Consider the following 20,090-nt stretch of genomic DNA (forward strand, 5'->3'; position numbering starts at 1 on the left):
GACAGGGTGGCTTACCGGAGTAACCGCCTTCACTTGGCCAGAAGTGACAGGAGTTGCTACACCACTGTCTGTAATCACAAACTGACCTGGGGGAAGTGTCATCATTTGAATCTCAGATGCTGAAAATAGGAAACATACAAATTTTTAATACAAGTTCCAGAAACAAATACAGATGCTCCTTTATTTAGATGATGGGGGTCACATCCCAATAAATCTATCCCACATTGAAAACATGATAAATCATATATGCATTTAATACACCTAACCCCTGTATCACAGCTTAGCCTTGCCTAACTTAAACTTTCTCAGAAAATTTATAACAGCCTAAAGTTGAGCAAAAATCATCTAACACAAGATCAATTTTATAACAAAGTGTTGACTATCTCATGTAAATTAGAGAATACTGCATTGATAGTGAAAAACAGAATACAGCCAGGCATAGTAGTGTAGTCCCACCTACTCAGGAGGCTGGGGCAGGAAGATCTCTTGGGCCAGGAGTTTGAAATCAGCCTAGGCAACACAGCAAGAGATCATATCTCAAAAATAAAAACAAAACTCCCAGAATGGTTATATGGTTATGCTTCTACGTCATCATTAAGGTGAAAATCCTAAGTTGAACCATGGTAGTTGAACCATCTGTACCTAACCAGTGCTCATAGTCCCCACTGAGCTATTTCCCATAGATCTCCTTGCTGTGAAAGTCTTGGGATGCAGTGATTTTTTGATAGAGTGAAAGTATCTCTGATAAGAATAAATCATATCATAAGGCACTACTAAAGAGCTACTAAATATCAGAGACAATTAATTCGTCTCCACTCAAATGTGGCTTCCAAATATCCACAAATACAAATATTTACCTATTTTTTAAACCTGGAAATATATTACAAAGGCTTATCTTTTAACTCAAAATTTTTAGCTTTTAGATTCATGTCTGAATTTATGGCACAAATGTATCCACAGTAATCACAACTAAATAGTAATCACAACTAAATCCAACTTGAATTATTGTCATTAAAGAAAATCAAAGTTTACCCTAGCACCCTGTTGATAGTCTCTGAATAATATTTTCTGCTAGAAGGAATTAGGTATTCTCGGGAAAATGGATGATTCCAGCTCTGAGCAGAGGATGGGTAAGATAAGCCTGGAACATCATGTTTTGGGCTTATAGAGTCATATGAGAAAGATGCAGGAGACAGTTTGAAGAGACTCCTGCTAGGCAAAAATGAAATAATCTGAACATCAATAAGGAAAATACTGCAGTAGGTTCAAATATGTCATGTGTTGTAATTCATGAGTACAAAATGACACTAAGACACATATACATATCCTTCATTCGTCACCTTGCATAACACTAGAAAACCCACTCATTATTTTGAAAACTGCTAAATGAAGGTGATTAATTGTGTATCAAAAGCATTTATCCTCCCTTTCCTACACAATCTGTACTCAAGAGTCATCTGGTAATTAGGATAAAATGTTTTTCCAACTAATTAATGAAGAAGAATTATAGAATCCAAATATCACTACTTTATAAGCCCTAATAAAACAATGAAGCTAAGGAATAAACATCAATGACTCCTTACATCACAAAAAGAGAGACAACCAAACACTGTATGCCTCCTGATGAAAGGACACACACCAGGTGTGGTGTGAACCTGAACTTAGTCAAGCCTCTAGATTAATGGCCAGTCTACAGGAAATAAAAGAGACAGAAGAAAGTATATTAAACAACAACAATATGCTAGGCTGGTGATGCACACCCATAATCCCAGTGACTTTGGAGGCTGAGGCAGGAGAATCACAAGTTCAAGGCCAGCCTCAGCAACTTGGGGAGATACTCTCTCAAAATAAAAATTAAAAAGATCTGGGAATGTAGCTCAGTTGTAAAGCACCTCTGGATTCAATCCCTAATACCAAGGAAAAAAAACAATGACAAAGTCTGGTTCTCCTCTGACCCAATTTGAACAAACCAAAAGTTTTTTTTGTTTTTTTTTTTTAATTTCTGAGACCATCAAAGAAATAGGAATACTGACTGGATATCTGAAGTAAATTTGAGGGGATTAAAGAATTATTGTCATTTATTTTTAGGTGTGATAATGTTGTATTATGATAATGTTATATTTTTTTAAATGGTCTTTTTTTAAATGGGATATAGCTCAGTTATAGAGCACATGCTAAGTATGTGCAAGGCCCCAGGTTCAATCCTTAGCACAAACTGCACCCCCTCCCAACACACACATGCAAACAACAACAAATAACAAAAACACCAGACTTTTTAATTTTAGGGTTTTTTCCCTTTTCTTTTGGTAATAGGGATTGAACCCAGGGTCATGTTACCACTGAGTTACATCTCCAGACTTTTCTATTTTTACTTGGAAACAGGGCCTCTTTAAATTGCTGAGGCTGGCCTTGAACTTAAATCTTCCTGCCTCAGTCTTCTGAGTCACTGGGATTTCAGGTATGTACTACCATGTCCAGTCAACTTTTCCATTTTAGAGATATATACTAAACTATGTATGGATGAAATGATACAATGGATTATTATTGAGTTGGAGGATGGGAGAGAAGGATGGGATAGAGACGAAGCTGGATGTGACTTGGTAACTACTAAAGCTAAAGGATGAGTACAGGGGGTTCATTATACTATTCTACCCAAGCATAATGTTGGAATTTTTTTATGATAAAAAATTTCAGTTCCAGAATCTTATCTTCATATTAGAATGTTAGCTTATACTTTATAACCATAGATAGCTGGATATCTTTATCATTTACTGTGTTTCATAGGAATTAAACTAACCATAAATATCAGTCTATTTCCCAGGATTCTACTGGTATTTACTCTGGAGTCAGAGTGTCTTTCTATGACCAGAAACTAGATTTGGCCCTCATTGGAACCACCAGTATTTAATAAACAGATTTTCAAAATAACTAAATGGCAGAGCTCAAATCTGACTCCACAGCAAATCTATGTTATATAGCCATGGATCATCCATAACAGTGATGGGCCCCTCAAAAAAAGACATCAATAGTAAGAGAAAGATCAACACTACTTCCCTGCTTCTTAGGGCTCAGAATTCCTGCTTGCTTCTATTAAGGTCTGTTATCTCTCTTCCTGTTCCTTCCACATTTTCCATAATAAAGTCTCATATATTTCTAGCCCACACCCAAGGTTTACATTCTAACCTTGATTTCTACCTATTCTGACTTCAGGCAGCTAACCTGATACTCTTCCATAACACTAATGTCAGGGTTTTATAATATATTACATATATATATTTTTTCCTTTGCTAGATGATTATCTCTCTCTTTCTTTTGGTACCAAAGATTGAACACAGGAGCATTTTACCACTGAGCTAATCCCCAGACCTTTTTATTTTTTATTTTGAGACAGGGTCTTACTCAGTTGCTGAGGGTCTCACTAGGTTGCTGAGGCTGGTCTCAAACTTGCCATCCTCCTGCATCAGCCTCCCAAGTAGACAGGATTACAGGTGTGTGCCACCCTGCCCAGCAGATGATGATCCCTTTGACCCAAAGACTATTTTATTAAGAGAAACAGCACAGCAGGATAATTTAGAGTGTAAGATTTGGAGCCAGACAGCATGGGTTCTAGTTCTCCAGTGACTAGTTATGTCTCTTAGATAAGTTGTTATGTCTAAATACAGTATAAACTGCCTTATCGGTAAAATGCAATTAACAATTGTACTTATCTTGTAGGTTGCTGTCAATACTGAATGTGATATACATAATTTAGAATCATTCTCAGCATACATTAAGAGCTTAATGAAAGTTGGCTTACAGCTAGGTATGGTGGCACATGCCTATAATCCCAGCAGTTTGGGAGGCTGAGGCAGGAGAGTCACAAGTTCAAGGCCAGCCTCAGCCACTTAGCAGGGCCCTAAGAAACCTAGTGAAACCCTGTCTCAAAATAAAAAATAAAAAGAACTAGGATATAGCTTAGTGGTAAAGTTAAAGTCAAGTCCCTGGGTTAGATCCCCAGTACCAAAACAAAATTTTAAAAATTATTGTTGACATTGACATTATTGTGTAGCATTACTGATATTAATGTCAACATGAATCTTTGTATACCCAGGGTCTAGCACAGTGATTAATATATAGATATTTAATAATTATTGATGGAAGGGATGAATCATTACCATTGACATATTCTCTCTTCATCTATTCTATTTAGGTCACCTACCTATACTTACTTTATCAACATACCTAATGTCTCTGAAAACATTATATCAAACTGGCTTTCTGAGATCAAAATGCTGCCTTGAATTTTGTAATGAAACTCATTCAAATATATATACCATAGAGTGAAAAAAATGCCCAATTGATATTTTAATCTAAAAACCTATTATAAAGCTGATGAGATGGTTCAGCCCATGAACTATACAACACTGTACCCATTTTTCTCACTCACAGTAGCCTCGGAAAGAATTCCAAGCATTGGGAAGGTACGTGTGTTGCACAGAGGAGTTTTGCTGCTGCTGCTGCTGCTGCAGAGTCTGCCCCTGTGTGGAAGAACTGCCTTGTATATGGGAGGGGCTGAGCCCCTGCTGAGGCTGCTGAGCGGAAGGGCTCAGTGGCTGCCCAGCCACCTGGGGAGAGGGAGAAAACAAAAGCAGGAAATTATGAAATTTCTATAGATCTAAGACCTGCAAATAACTAAAGGAAATAAAGCAGAATAATATGAATTTTATAAGCCAAAGTATATTACTGCTAAAGTACTAATATTTTTAACTAAGAATGGAATGAACAAAAAAGCAATCAAAACCCTGAAATTCTAATTTGTTTTCAGAAGATAATCTACAGAAGTATCCAAAAAATTAATTTCAATAAACCTTCTAGATAAATGAATGAAAGCATAATTGCATATGTTATATAAGATTAAAAGAAATGAGAAGTAAAATAATTTGCCTATGTCACAAAACTAATCTGGGATCCAAATGAAAATATAACCCACAGATCACAATTTCCATTAAATTGTGCTAAATAATCCCACCCTGGTTGTGGAGTGAAACACAGGGATGCATTCAGACATCTGGTGTAGAGGCTTACTCCTATCAGATAGGACCATTCTCTGTCATCTGCCATTCAAGGTCCTCCAGAATCCAGCTCCAAGCTACTTTTCCTACTTTCTTTCCAAACATCATTTCCTATTCCTAAATAGAATCACTCAGTTTCCTCTAATATACCACAATTTCACAACTCTGTATTCTTACTCACAACTTGAGCTTATGCAGATCACAATGCTTCTATACCCCCCAAGACCTAATTCAAAGACCACATCCACACATAATTTCTACATAGTCTGCTATATATAACTTCCCTCTCCTCTTTACTCCCATGCTTACTTAATATCTCAGTGACAGACTCAATCATGCAAACACAATACAGAGTAGTACTCCACAAAGTCATTGTTCCAAATCATAGAAGCAATTTAGCAATGCCATTTAAAATGAGAAGAAAAGCTAGTGCTGTTTCTAGGATATCATATCACAGGGTTCCACAGGGACAGGGGAAGTTAATAACTTAATGCAACTGGATACACCTTACTAAAATAAAAATTGGAGGCAAAGGTAAGACTTATTAATTGAGGTCCAAAAATAACAACATAATCTCAGTAGTGGTGGATAATGTCTTTACTGTTCCCTTATGGTCCTTGAGGCCACATTAACTCCTCTGAACAGTCCATAGAGAAGATACCTGGGATGATGACGGGGCTGAGGTTGTGGGCTCAGTGACTTGGATGTGCTGCACCTGGATAGCATGTTGTGTGTAGGTCTGAGGATCATGGAGCTGTCCAACATCCACAGTGGACTGCTGAGACTGGTGAGGGGAAGTGGCCTGGTGGGAGAAAAAAACAGGCCCAGAAACCAAATATATATCACTTGAGGTTAAGGGAAATCTTACCAGAGAAAAAGTTCAGTTAAAAATAATGTCTCAATAGAAGAATAAGTGATACTTCAGAATCTAATGCTGTACACTGCACTCCCAGAGGGCACACACCTCTAAGCCAAGCTGTCCAGGATTAAAATTCTAAAAATGCTTCTAAAATATAAGGTACTAAAATTCTGGAAGACAAGGAGAAAGAAAAATATGGTTAGTAATAATAAGCTACATGACAGTTGGGTGCAGTGGTACACACCTGTAATCCCAACTATTCGACAAGGAGCAAGTTTGAGGCCAGTCTCAAAATTTGGCAAGAGCTTCTCTCAAAATAAAGAAGTGAAAAGAGCTGGGGATGTAGTTCAGTAGTAGAGCAACCCTGGGTTTAATCACCAGTGCTATAATATAATAATTATGATGATGATAATAATATCAGTAATAAACTGCATGAGAATCTCTCAGAAACCAACAATGTTTTTCCTTTAAATTTCATTAATTTAGTGTCCTATCAGTTAAAAGAGACCAAGGAAGAGAACTTGCTTTTAGTTTATCACTACCTGGTATATGCTATCACTAGGTATTCTTGTAACTATATCTATAAAAGCAATATAAAAAGTATTATTCCAAGAGTAAAACAAAAAATTATAAGAAATACCATTTTTTTAGTTGTTGATAGACCTTTATTTTATCCATTTATTTATATGTTGTGCTGAGAATTGAACCCAGTGCCTCACATATGTGAGGCAAGTGCTCTACCACTTAGCCACAACCCCAGCCCAAGAAATTCCACATTTTATGAGCAGTTATACACAAAACTATTATAGTGTCTTGAGAGAAGTGCCTCTTAATCATAATAAATTCATCAGTATAAAATGTATACTAAAGCTTTAGTGAAAAATAATATATTTTATACTGATACTGTCTCCCTTTAAAATTAAATGTTGCCAACCTACTGTATGATTCTGGGTACAAAATTATACGTGAAATCCTTGGCTATTCATTAAAAAATAATTACTTTAAAAGATCTGCCAATAATTATTTCCAAATGTGGGTGCCCATTTTAATAGTAGTCTTAATTAGAACAGTTGAAAAATGAAGATAACAGTAGTGCTTTTATGTTCAGACCCTCTAAAACAGTGGTCCCTGACCTTTTACATATCACAAACATGTTTGAAAATCTAGCCAAAGTATTGCTGGCCCCTTTTCCCAGAGTCAATATATATACATATCATGGGAATGTTTGTTGTTGTTGTTCTTTTCTTTTGTGATACTGGTGATTAAACCTGAGAATGCTCTATTACTGACCTATATCCCCACCCCTTTTTAAGTTTTTATTTTGATACAGGATCTCACTAAGTTGCTGAGGATAGTCTCAAATTTGCAATCCTCCTGCCTCAGACTTTTTAGTCACTGAGATTATAGGCATGCACCACCTCACCTTTCTTCACATCATGTTTAACACAAAACTACAGGGCCTCATAGATTCTTAGCATAAAGCCAAGAACTGTTCCATATGGGGGGAAAAAAGAGTAAAGAATCGTTGCCAGGCACAGTGACACATGCCTGTAATCCTAGCCCTAGCTACTTTGGAAGCTGAAACAGGAGAATTCCAAATTTAAGGCCAGTCTAGGCAATTTATGAGATCCTGTCTCAAAGTAAAATTTAAAAGGCTAAGCATGTAGCTCAGTGGTACAGCACTTGCCTAATATGCATGAGGCGCTGGGTTCCATCCCCAGTGCTGCAAAAGCAAAAAAGAATAGTGAATGACAGTGGTAACTTCCATGTTGGTTTTAAATTTTCAAAACCAGCTGATTTCAAAGCAACAAGTCCATTTGTGTTTTGAATATACATTCTCACAGCATAAGCGAAGGAAAGAGCCAGGCACAGTGGTGCCTTCCTGTAATACCAGCAACTCAGGAAGCCGAGGCAGAAGGATTGCAAGTTTAAAGCCAGCCTTAGCAATTTAGCAAGGCCCTCAGCAACCTAGCAAGACTTTTGTCTCAAAAAAATAAAAGGCTGAGGATGTAGCTCAATGGTAAAGCACCCAATTTCAAGCCTCACTACCAAAACAAACACACAAATAAATAAACAATAGTTCTGAGAGGATTTCTTCTTTTTGCTCCCTAATGAGTAAGAATGAGCTATTCATTATCTAGTAGAAAGAACATAGTTAAAATTCTGTACTAAAAAGATACTAATAAATAGTCATAGACTGAATCAAAATTATATTTTACAACCTCTCAAATGATACAAGCCATTTGATACCCAAATAGGGATTAATCAAACTAGTGCATTATCAAGTAGTCAACCTGGATGCTACAGCACAAGGATTCATAAGAGGCTAGGTGTCATTAGTACCTGCACACTATGTATGCTAGAGCCTAAAATCTCCTGACTAGGATAGAAAGAAATCTTTTACACTGCCAAGTCCAGAGCCTGCATCACCCTGGGAAGGACGGTAGCAATGGTGTTTTACAAATTCCCCAGATCCAGAATTTCCATACAGAAGCACATTATGTAGAGCCCATGTCCATTTCTGAGACCTGGGTGCTTTCATTGACTCTAGCTACCATCTTGGCTAATAGCAATATGATGCTTTTAAAGATAAACAGAAGTAAATGTCACACAGTACCGGGGCCACCTGTACCACTTGAAGCTGTATATGCTGAGGTTGCTGGAGCCCAGATGCAGACTGGGACACAGGGATGTACTGAATCCTCTGGTAGTCTCCCTGTGGTGTTCGGTAATCGGTTGTTAAGGTCTGAGACAATTCTGTCATCGCTTGGGTTAGCAGGTCTGTTGTCTAGAAAAATCACACAGAACACTTTAGTTGATAAACTACTGATTGTAGCTCTTTCAGTGCTCTTAAATCCTGTTAAAATTTAATTAATCATGCCAATGGACCATGGAACTACAAAATAATCCTGAGTGTCTATCTCTTGCTCAACGGAGCTACCCTAGAGATTCTGATAATATTGCAGTGAAGGAGTAACACTGAGAATTCCTTGCTACTTCTTTGACAGAGAGCTTTGGAAAACACTGACTAGGAGACCCAATCACAAGCATAATGCCTTATATAGCAAACTGAATGATAATGGGCTCTATTTGCAGCCAATTAAAATAATAAGATGAGTATTTATAAATATGATGGGCATCAAAGGAAGTTAAACGCTCTCCTAGTCATATACTTACCACCACAGTCTCTCCAGTGGCACTATCTGTTGTCAGAACAGCTGGGGTAGCACTGATCACAGCTGTGGTCAGGGGCGTCTGGATGGTGTTGGGAAGCTGAGCATACTCTGGATGTTTCTTTCGAATATGTTGGACCATCTTGGTCTGAGAAATTTAAGAAAAAAAATCAAGAATAATTACTAAAATTAGTTGTTTTTAATCCTTTTCATATGCAAACCATCCAATGTTTCTGAAGGTCTTTTATTTTGTGCCCTTACAAAATAAAAAATCAGACAGGCTCCATGGCATACTCCTGTAGTCCCAGATACTTGGGTGGATGAGACAGGAGGATCCCTTGAGCTTAGGAGATTGAGGCTAGCTTAAGCAACATAGTTAACCCCACCTTTCAAGTTAATTAAGTAATTAAAATAAAATGAAAAATCAGAGCAACACCAACTCTATGCCTGCATTTCCAAAAGTAATATAAGGATATGAAAGTGAAAGAAAAAAAGTAGGTGGAAAAGTAAAAACTTACATGATCCTACACCATCAGGCAAGTCCAAAATCTTCACAGCATCCCTCACCCCCTTAATATCCATAACAATCAGTCACAATCCCCATCAGCAGCACAAATGACCCCCTTTTCAAGAACCACCATTTCAGTTCCTACATAATGCTTCCATAAGCCTAAGCTTATAAACTATGAGTGCAGAATATTCAAATCTGAGACCCTCAACAGGCCAAGGGCAGAGGAGAACAGTCAAGTGTTCAGGCACTAACTCTAGGGAGTCTACAACATTCTCCTCCCACTCATCACTGTGGGAGCTACCCTAGAGGTTCTGATAATATTGCAGTGAAGGAGTAGCACTGAGAATTCAGTGCTTACAGGGACTAGAATGACGTCTCTTTCAATCCCCCATCAATTAGAAAGGAGACCTCTCGGCCACCTGGATGAGTAGTCACCTTCTGTTAAGACATGAAAACCTCATGTAGAGGTTTTGCTGTCAGATGTGGTCAGAAGGTGGTGCCATACCTTGCTGCTGTACTGCTTGGAGCAGTGAGGGCAGCAGACAGGAGGGGTGGCAATGGTGCCCGTCAGTTGGGTGTGGGTGCTCAGCATGGGGTCTGGCTCTCCAGGACCAGCAGGACGAAGTTTCCGAATGCTTGGTGGGAGCTCAGCTCCTGGATGGTTCTTCAGAATATGGGCTTTACGCTTGCTGGCACTTTTATAAACCTGTAAGTTCAAATACTTTGCCATGAAAGCAGTGTACAATTCCTTTTTCTTGCTTAAAGCAAACTAACAATTTCACTCTAAGGAAATTAAAAAAAAAAAAATGATAATGCCCCAAAGAAAATATATTAACAGATCTTCTGAAGAATAATATACATAAATACACAGAATAAAACAAGTAAATACTACAGATATGCCAGGCATCTTCCTTGAATTTTTCTGTATATATCTAAGATTTTAACTATAAAAATATCCTTTACCTGAAAGCTCAAAAGGAGGACATAAAGAAATAGAGATTCGTTTTTAAGGCCAGTACATCCTTTAGTCTATCTGTAAAAGCTCTCATATGATGTATGTGACCAACTACTAGGAACCAAAGAATCTTCAAATGGCAAGTTTAATAGCAACTAGTAGCTTTGGTAGGGACTCTATATTTAAATCATGTTCTTTATTTTTAATCTGACATAACTACATTCTACAAGGCTATATTATACACACTATTATAATAAACAGTATGTTCTCTTTCTGTCTTTTTTGTAACTACACAAAAATTAAGAATGAAATAGTACAAGTAAGTACTCTACCATCACAAACTTTTTCACATTCCACTCAGTTCTCTAGAAATCTACCACATATTTACAAGTAAGATGATAAATACTCTCATGTTAAGAACTTAGGAATAAAATTAATTCATATTCTAGGCTCTTGGTAACAAGCCTGTTCTTTTGTAACAAAAGTCATAGAGAGAAGAAATAATAAGAAAAACAAATTCTTAAGAAAAAAAAAAATTTGGCTAAAAATGAAACTGCATTTGTAGTCCTTTCTGGTCTGAATGGGAAAACTACTAAGAAGCAGGGAACCATCTGTTAAGAGTAACTAGTATATATTTACACACATAGACACACTTGGCTCTGAGCAGGGCTCCCACAGTGGCACAGCAGGAAGGATATTTTGCTCTTACCTTACCTTATCACAATACTGGCAAAAGTAATCCCGGTTTGGTTTTATGATGGGTAGAGTTAACTCTGGCACTTCTTCTATCTTCATGTCTGGATGCCTCTTTGATAAGTGATTTACCTAAAGCGGAAAAAAAAAAAAAAGAAAAGAAAAGAAAGAAAGAACAAATGAGAAAGAGATCCCATTACAGACAAAAGCTAAATAAATGCCTCTGATGATGAGTGCTAGAAGTTGAAATTCTCTGACACAATGCCTCAAAATAATAAGGTATTTGCCCAGAACCAACATCATCAGACCCATCTGATACCAAAGCATGTTAATAGTTGCTAATAACTTGGCAAATAACTGAGGGGGAAATGGGTCACTCCAGTCCCATCAATAGTCTCTACCTAAAAGAAATACTGTTAGAAAAAGGAAAATCACATGAACATGAATTTCTTCCATGAATTCTCCTGATGCAAACCTGTCTTTCATTGGAATTTAGTTGCCCTAGCTTTACTGAGAACACTGAATGAATTGATACAAAGTAAGGTTCTGAATTTTAAATATTGTCCTATGACTCTCTAGCTCTTGCAGAAATATATTCTGCAACAGTTACAAAGTCAAAATAAGTTGAGAGCAATGAAATGACTATCCTGATATTGCCTCTAGTCTGGGACCACATACCCTGCTTTGATGGAGAGTTTTCTCCTATTGCTGCAGTTCCCTAGCTGGTAAAAAAGAAGCAAAAATGGAGGACAGTTGGGGAGGAGGCAAAAATCCTGCCAAAAATAATATCAGGAACACAAAAGAGAAGGATGGAAATAAAACAGGACAAGAGCAAAAGGATTAAGAAGGGTTAAAAAAACAAAACTGGTAATGAAAAGTGGTAGAGGGCTGGGTGTGTGGCTCAATGGCAGAGCACAAGTTCAATATGCATGAGGCTTTGGGTTCAAACCCTAGCGCACCAAAAAAAAAAAAAAAAAAAAAAAAAAAAAATTGGTGGCAGAAAAAGACCTCTTTTAAAGGTCACCCAAGAGAGGAACAGTTGTCCAAACCTATAATCCCAGTTATTCAGAAGGCAAAAGGATCACAAGTTTGAGGCAATCCTCAGCAACTTAGCTAGACCCTGTCTCAACATAAAAATTAAAAAGGGCTGACGATGTATCTCAGTGGTAGAGCAATCCTGGGTTCAATCCCCAGTATTACAAAAAAAAAGAGGAAGAGGTGTCATCTAAGAAGTGGTACTGAAGGGCAAAGGCAGATTGGAAAGAAGAAAACTCCAAACTGGGAACTATTAACCTGTTTCTTCCCCTAGCTATTGATAAAAGCTACTGACAAACATAACTTAGTACAGAATAAAAATACCAAAGCCATCATCATTGACAAAAATGAGGTTTGGAGGCAGGAACCTGCCTCCATCTGGCACTAACCAGCATGCCCCGTCGCCGGAAGCCCATCATGCATAACCGGCACTTGAAGGTAAAGCTGTCGTAGTCCGTGGATGTGATTCGAGGTTTGAAGGTCTTGGAGCGGCTGATACGGTCAGCTTTCTTGGCTTCCCTCTCAGGATTATGCATCCTTTGCATGTGTTCCCGTAGTTTGTCTTTTCGCTATTGAAAAGAAGTTTTGGAAAAGGAATAAGAGTGAGGGTAAAACATTTTTATTTGAAGGAATAATAGAAAATATCGATACAAATCATCAATCACCACAACTCACTCAGAGGCATCTGAGTGGCTACAGTGTTGGGACAAAAGTGACTAGGAATCTGTTCACCAGCAAATTAGTGTCTTCTAATGAGCCTTGGTTTAAAGTGGCCACCAAATATGTATTATACTGATATCTAAGAGGAAAGATTTCACATTTATGTAGAGACAAAGGGTACATGGAGTAAGTTAGGTATTAAGAACTATAAGACAAGTTGGGTGCAGTGCTGCACATCTGTAATCCCATCAACTCTGATGGCTGAGGCAGGAGGATCACAAATTTAAGGCCAGAATTGCCAACTTATCAAGACCCTACCTCAAAAAGAGCTGGGAATGTCATTCAGTGCTAGAGCACTGGGTTCAATCTCCAATACCACAAAACAAAACTTATAGTTTTGATAACGAAGGATAGGCAATACTGGATTTACAAAAGCCATACATTTCAACAAACATAATGATTTCCTTCTAAATCGCAAATGAACTTAGGTAAGAAATCTCTCCATTTGTGGACTTAGAAGTTCAAGTGTACTGTCCACTACAGGTAGACATCATGCTGATATGAGGCCAAAGAGAGATAATTAGCTGAACACATCCTGAATAAAAACAAATTCAACAACTGCCAAGTCCCTTATCCAGTAGGGCTCTCTGCTCTTTAAAATATCATTAAACTGTTATTAGTCTTGTAAAGATTTTGAATCTTCCTATAAAACTAGTACTTCTGGGGCTGAGGCTGTGGCTCAGTGGTAGCACACTTGCCTGGTATGTGTGAGGCACTGGGCTTGATTCTCATCACCACATATAAATAAATAAATAAAATAAAGGTCTGTCAATAACTAAAAATATATTTTTTAAAAAAACAGTATTTCTGCTGGGCTTAATAGTGAATGCCTATAATCCCAGCAATTCAGAAGGCCAAAGCAGGAGGATCACAAGTTCCAGGGCAGCCTCAGCAACTTAGTAAGACCCTGTTTCAAAATAAAGAATAAAAAGAACTGCGGATATAGCTCAATGGTAGAGAGCCTCTGGGTTCAATCTCTAGTACAAAAAAAAAAAAAGAAAGAAAAGAAAAATAATTCTTCCCATCTTTTGGAACAGGGAATTTTTTTAACACTTCATTTTTCCAGCACATTTATTCCACAAATATTCTGGGAGTGCCTACCAAGTATCAGGAATCATGCTAGATGCTGAGTTCAATGTGAGGTACCCTTCACTTCTTCTATTATGGATATAACTGCTCTTCTTCCTGTTCTACCACCTCTCATTCCTGGAACGCCCAGGACAGAATATTCAGAGTTTCTTAGTCTGCAGTAAAATTTGGGTTAAGGTTGGTTGTAGTGGTGCACACCTGTTAATTTCAGACTCAAGAGGCTGAAGTAGGAGGATTGCAAGTTTGAAGCCAGCCTCAGCAACTAAGCAAGGCCTAAGCAACTTGGCAAGACCCTGTCTCAAAATAAAAAATAAAAATGGCTGGAGATGTAGCTCAGTGGTAAAGCACCCCTGGGTTAAATCCTCAGAAAAAAAAAAATGGGTTAAAGACACTGCTTTAAATAACAATATTTCTCTCAGTACAGATACAATGATAAAGAACCATTGCCTTTCCACTTTTTCCTGACCATCAATCTCAAATGTTTCTCCCATCTATTCCCTTTAACAGACCAATTCCCCTTAACCAAATAATTTCCTAAATCTCAAAGCTAATACTATATCATATCATAAATCATATCATATTAATACTATATCATGTCATGTTTATAGTGACGAGATTTGAATATCAAATCTCCATGGCTCCTTTCCATCCCCAAATCTCCAAAACCAGATTTGTTATCTCCCCACTCTCTCTCCTTCCCATATGTACCTCCTTGGTATCCACCTCCCTCCTTCACCCTCACCCAGACCCAAGGTCCTGGGAGTTCTCCTTCCAATGTCTGCCTTCAGTACGGACACTCTTCTTCCTGTCCACAGCCTCTGCCTGAGATTAAGCTCTACTCCAAAAAGCCTCTGGCTCCCTTCACCAAAACTTTGGTTACTCAGCATAATAAACTGGCTTAACTTACCTCTCTGGCTTCATCCCACCACTAGCCTCTTCCCATGTGCCTCACCCACTCTACCTTTCACCGTCTCATCTCCTTAGTCCCTGCTGCTCCCTCTGCTCTGCACGTCTTCATTCCTCCCTTGTTCCTCATCCACTTCCCTTCTTCAGCTGGCAAACTCTTCTCCATCCTTTAGTGAATCCAAAAGTGTCACTTTGGGATGGTGGTGTAGGTCAGTGCAGAATGCTTGCCTAGCATGTATGAAACCCGCAGTTCCATCCCCAGTACTGGAAAATAAAAAATATCAGCTCATCTATGAACTCCCCTCAGCACTTTGTCCTTTCTTTTATTGTAATATCAAATACACACACACACACACACATACATACACTCTCTCTCTCTCTCTCTTTTTTTTTGGCTACCAGAGATTGAACTCAGAACTCAGGGGCTCTTGGCCACTGAACCACATCTCGCCCTTTTTTTGTATTTTATTTAGAGACAGGGTCTCACTGAGTTGCTTAGCACCTTGTTTTTGCTGAGGCTTGCTTTGAACTCACAATCCTCCTGCCTCAGCCTCCCGAGCAGCTGGGATTATAGGCGTGCACCACTGTGCCTGGCATCAATAATATTTTTAATGTCTGACTTTACAATTAAGGTGTACACTCCCTAAAGTCAGAAAGTCCTACCTTATCTTTATATATATGCTGCCCCCTTGGAAATTACAGTTAGCAGGACAGACAGGTGCAATACACAAGTATTAGGGACACCAAGAAAAGGTCTTATGGGAATACATAGAAGAAACACTTAACCCAGGGACCAAGAAATGTCTCAAATGAAGTGACACTAGCCAGGTGAAATGATAAGAGTCTGAAAGTTTATTTAAAGCCAGGGATTGTGAGGGGGAACAAATGTAAGGGCCCAAGGAAAGACAGTACCCCATGATGAAGCGGATCCAACTAATTCGTAAAGCCAGAGTGCAAAGTAAAGTGGAAACTGGAGAAACAGTGAGAAAACAGATCTTATACTATCTTTTAGGTGGCAAGAGCTTTGGGATCCATCTGTATGAGTAGCTATTAAAGGATTTTTCAGAAGGGTCATGACATCAGATTGGTTCTTCAGAAAAATTATGCCAATTATAATCTGAAAAAATATAGTATAGGTATATGGTGGCTTTGCAGTGTGTCAACTTGACTAAGATGAACTGTGTTTAAATAGAATCCCCTTCCAAGCATTGTTCCAGGTTAGAATTAGCCAAAAGAAACACTGGCACCAGATTGGGAGGTAGGAAAAAAGCCACCTGGAGGTGGTATTGGTATGGAGGTGCCAATGGATTCCCACTAATCCTCTCTCCCTCCCACTCAGCCACCAGCTCTCTTCCTGACCCTGCTGGTCAATTCCAAGCAGGCTGCCAGATGCAGCCACAATGGACTTCCATGGACTGTGCCAACTCTCCTTTTTGAGCCCACCTTGCAGTTGGAGGTGCCTGAGTACCCAGATTCCCAGGTAAGCTGCCATTTGTCCACTCACAGCAGTGCTTCAGAGGTTGTGCTGGAGACTTCTCTGATTCCCCAAATTCTCCCTTCAGACCCTTAACTCCTCTAACCTCTCCTATAATTAATTTTTTTATCCTTTAAGAAAATTCCTTATTCTATAAAATTATGGTAGTTTTACCTTGCTGATTGAACCCTATCTAATATACTGTGTGAACTTAAAGGAGAAAATTAAAACAGAAAGGTTTTTTTAATATTTATAGGTATTAAAATGAATCTAGCATGAAAAGGGTAACCAGCACCATAAATATATAAGAAAGCAGATAAAACCCAGACCACTTTTATTTTTCACATTAGAGTCCCCTACACAGTTCTAAACTGTGTTATTATATATCGAAGGTCATCACAATTATGTTTGGTAACACACATACCTCAAGACATAGCTTTGAAAGTATTTTCCGTTTCTCTTTGTCTTCACATCCTATACAAATATAACCTGAGTTTTCCCTTCCTAAATATCCACTACTGATTATTTTCAATTTCTATGAAACTGTGATCAACAATCATATTCGATAGTGTCTCTCAATAACATTTCTGTAGAATTGCCTGATTTCTGCATACATACATTTCTTCATATATATATATAATTTTTATTATTTTCACATTTATTTATGCAACTCTTATCTCTGAGCCTCCTGCTAGCTTTTCTTTGTTGTCTTTTAAATTCCAGGAGATTAGTGATACTTATTATTTTTTACTTTAATCATTAACATTCTCCAAAGTAGCTTTCACCTTCTTCTCAATGTTCTTCACATTTCCTACCTGTTAGATGAGAGTACTACTACCTATGAGCTCAATTACAGGCTTTTAATACTTAATAAGTGTTCAATAAAAATCTCTTGATTTGAGTGGTATGTAAATGTATTGATCTCAGGAATTCCTCAAGAGCAATTTAGTATACATTTGCTCTTAAAATTAATATACATTTGGATTCTTTCAGGATATGCATTATTAGTCTATTTGAGGATTTGAATTAGTTATTTTGAAAAAAATTAATAAAGTAAGGTAAGCTTTTTCCTTAATATAAATAGGGTATATTTGTATAGGATGTGAAGAGAAAGAGAAAGTACTTTTCAAAGCTTATATCTTGTTGTATGTGTGTTACCAAACATAATTGTGATGACCTTCAATATTATAAACAACTAAGTCAAACATGAAGCCCAAAATTCATCCCAAGCCCAGTATTTCAAAAGTGAGTGGTAAACTGGTGAAATTAATAGGCTTTTTTTTTTTTTTTGGCAGCACTAGAGATAGAACTCAGGGCCTCACATATGCTAGGCAAGCATTCCACCATGGAGCAATATCCTCACCCCTTAGCTACAGGCATGTATCCTTAGCTTAACATAATTCCATTGCCTGTGAGTACCACACTTCAATCTGTTTGTTGGCTTCATACCTTAAACTGCTTCCCACAGGTAGAACATAGGAAATCTTTTCGGTCTGAATGCCGGAGCATGTGGAGTCGCAGTTTGTCAGGGCGGCAGAAGGCTTTGTCACACTCTGTACACTGGTAGATCTTTTCTGAGTGGAAGCTGCGCACATGTTTTTTCACCTGGCAGTAAAAACCGGGAAAACTCAGGGACTCTGACACCAAAAGAAATGACCAAAGGTCGCTATCAACGCTAGAGGGAGCCAAAGCATTACCATGGATTTCATCAACCTGGCCATGACTTCCAATCAGATGTGATAATTGGCCTCAATACCACATACTGTCCCTGTCACAAAGAAACAAAACAAGAAGCCAGAAAACCTTTCAAATCTTAACCTCCCAGGTGACCTGAAGAGTAGAACAAAATGTTGCCCATGTTCTTTTTCTTTTTTTAAGACTAAGCAGGGTTCCTTTAGGTTTGAATAAATCTTGCTAATATAATCTATGAGAAGACAAAAAATAATTCTTCCTCATTTTTTTTCTGCCTTCAACACATATTGAAGCAATTTAGCCCCTTTTAGTAAATGATCCTTTTATATCTCCCTATAAATCAGGTTCTGGATAGGACTGGGGATATATAGTTCAAATGGTGGAGCACTTGCCTAGCATGTATGAGGCCCCAAGCACTGAAACAAACAAACAAAAATATTAGTTTCTGAAGAATTAAATACATGAGTTAGATAACAAAGAAAACATTACCTATATATGATTACAACATTGGGGTCATTTCTCCTAAATTTGGACTTATTCTCTTTGCTTTTAGATAACCTTAATTAAAGAATATAGCTTCATCCTCAATTCAATTCCCAGCATACCCTCACCCCCCAAAAAAGAATATAGCTTCTGAACTTACAGCCATCAAAATCACATGAGAAAGAACTATGGGTATAACTAAGTCATGAGTCAGATGAAACTATTCCTATAAGACATTTTGCTTCATTATTTTTGGAGTTTCAATTCTGTCTTAGCAACCTTTATAATTGTTCGTGTGAAGTATGAAAATTTCCAAGACTAAACACAAGTAGAACTATAATTAAATCCTAGTCTACTTGTGCTTTGGGAATTTCAATAAGTGTATTTTTACAAGTTATTTAATTATTCACTGACTAGCATATAAAAATATAAACACTTAAAGTCCAAATGGAATAATGAATATTTTGGGATTTATCTTCACCTATTTTGTTCCAACAGACAATATATACTACAGGGAAGCAGTCAGTGCTTGAAAAAAAATTATTAAATACTAATATATTTTCTCTTATTTCACTTCCAAAATGCATAACCTTATAAAGTAAGATAAGAAACCACAATGTAGGAAGATGTTTCCAGGAAATGGGAGTATATCTTTTATAGATTCTCTGTAATATATGAGAAATGGATATTAACAAGGTTACAATAGACATTTTAAAAATTATAACCAGATCTGGGTGTTTTTTACTTGCAATATGACTTGAATGTTTAAATACCAATGACTTATCTGGATAATTGTTATAATACTCTTGTTTATCAAAAGTAGTTTGAAAAAAAATATTGTTCTCAATTATAAAGCTGTTTCAAAGAAATTATGAAAATGCAGGTGCTAGGCATTAAAAAAAAAAAATCAGTTTCTTTTACCAAAAGAAGGAAGCAGACATAAATCTCAGTAGCAGACACTCACCTGGATAAAATCTGGGAACCGTTTCTTACAAGTTGGGCAGGTGAAGTAGCCATCATTGATATGAATGGCCACATGATCTTTCAACAAATCAAGGCGGTCAAAGGATTCTGGGCAAAAAATGCAAGAGTAAGTCTTCTGGTCCGAATGGAGCTTCATGTGGCTCTCCAAGGAGGCGCTGCTGATGAAGCCCTTGTTACAGAGATCACAGGTCAATGGGCAATTCCCCTCCCGCCCATGGAAGCGCAAGTGTTGGTCCAGTTTGTCCTTTTCCCGGAAGGCCTTCCCACACTGCAAACACTTAAAAGGCCGGAAGGACTTCCGAATAAACAGATGCTGAAGAGCTGCATTCTGAAAGACAGACACAAATACAATTATGTAGTGAGGAAATGAGTATGTATGTGGATCACACTTCCACAGGGAAACAAAGGATGATCCCTGCAGGACATTCACAGTAGAAAGATTTTTCTGGTGAAAATGCTGAAAAT

At 37.7% G+C, this 20,090-nt stretch overlaps 1 protein-coding gene across 4 annotated transcripts in view; it reads right to left on the reverse strand.

Moving 5' to 3' along the window:
• The window catches only part of Prdm10 (PR/SET domain 10), a 93,419-nt gene that overhangs the window by 5,138 nt on the left and 68,191 nt on the right, over window positions 1–20,090 (reverse strand). For all 4 annotated transcript variants that reach the window (XM_015499044.2, XM_048796224.1, XM_048796226.1 and 1 more), the window contains 10 exons: window positions 19,606–19,953; window positions 17,916–18,071; window positions 12,667–12,846; window positions 11,264–11,374; window positions 10,100–10,300; window positions 9,088–9,231; window positions 8,528–8,698; window positions 5,713–5,853; window positions 4,427–4,604; window positions 16–119 (listed from right to left, as the gene is read on the reverse strand). In XM_015499044.2, the coding sequence (XP_015354530.1) occupies window positions 16–119; window positions 4,427–4,604; window positions 5,713–5,853; window positions 8,528–8,698; window positions 9,088–9,231; window positions 10,100–10,300; window positions 11,264–11,374; window positions 12,667–12,846; window positions 17,916–18,071; window positions 19,606–19,953 (1,734 nt within the window). The remainder of the gene's footprint in view (window positions 1–15; window positions 120–4,426; window positions 4,605–5,712; window positions 5,854–8,527; window positions 8,699–9,087; window positions 9,232–10,099; window positions 10,301–11,263; window positions 11,375–12,666; window positions 12,847–17,915; window positions 18,072–19,605; window positions 19,954–20,090) is intronic.

The sequence above is a fragment of the Marmota marmota genome, unplaced genomic scaffold (assembly GCF_001458135.2).
Source record: "Marmota marmota marmota unplaced genomic scaffold, marMar, whole genome shotgun sequence".
Lineage (NCBI taxonomy): Eukaryota > Metazoa > Chordata > Mammalia > Rodentia > Sciuridae > Marmota > Marmota marmota.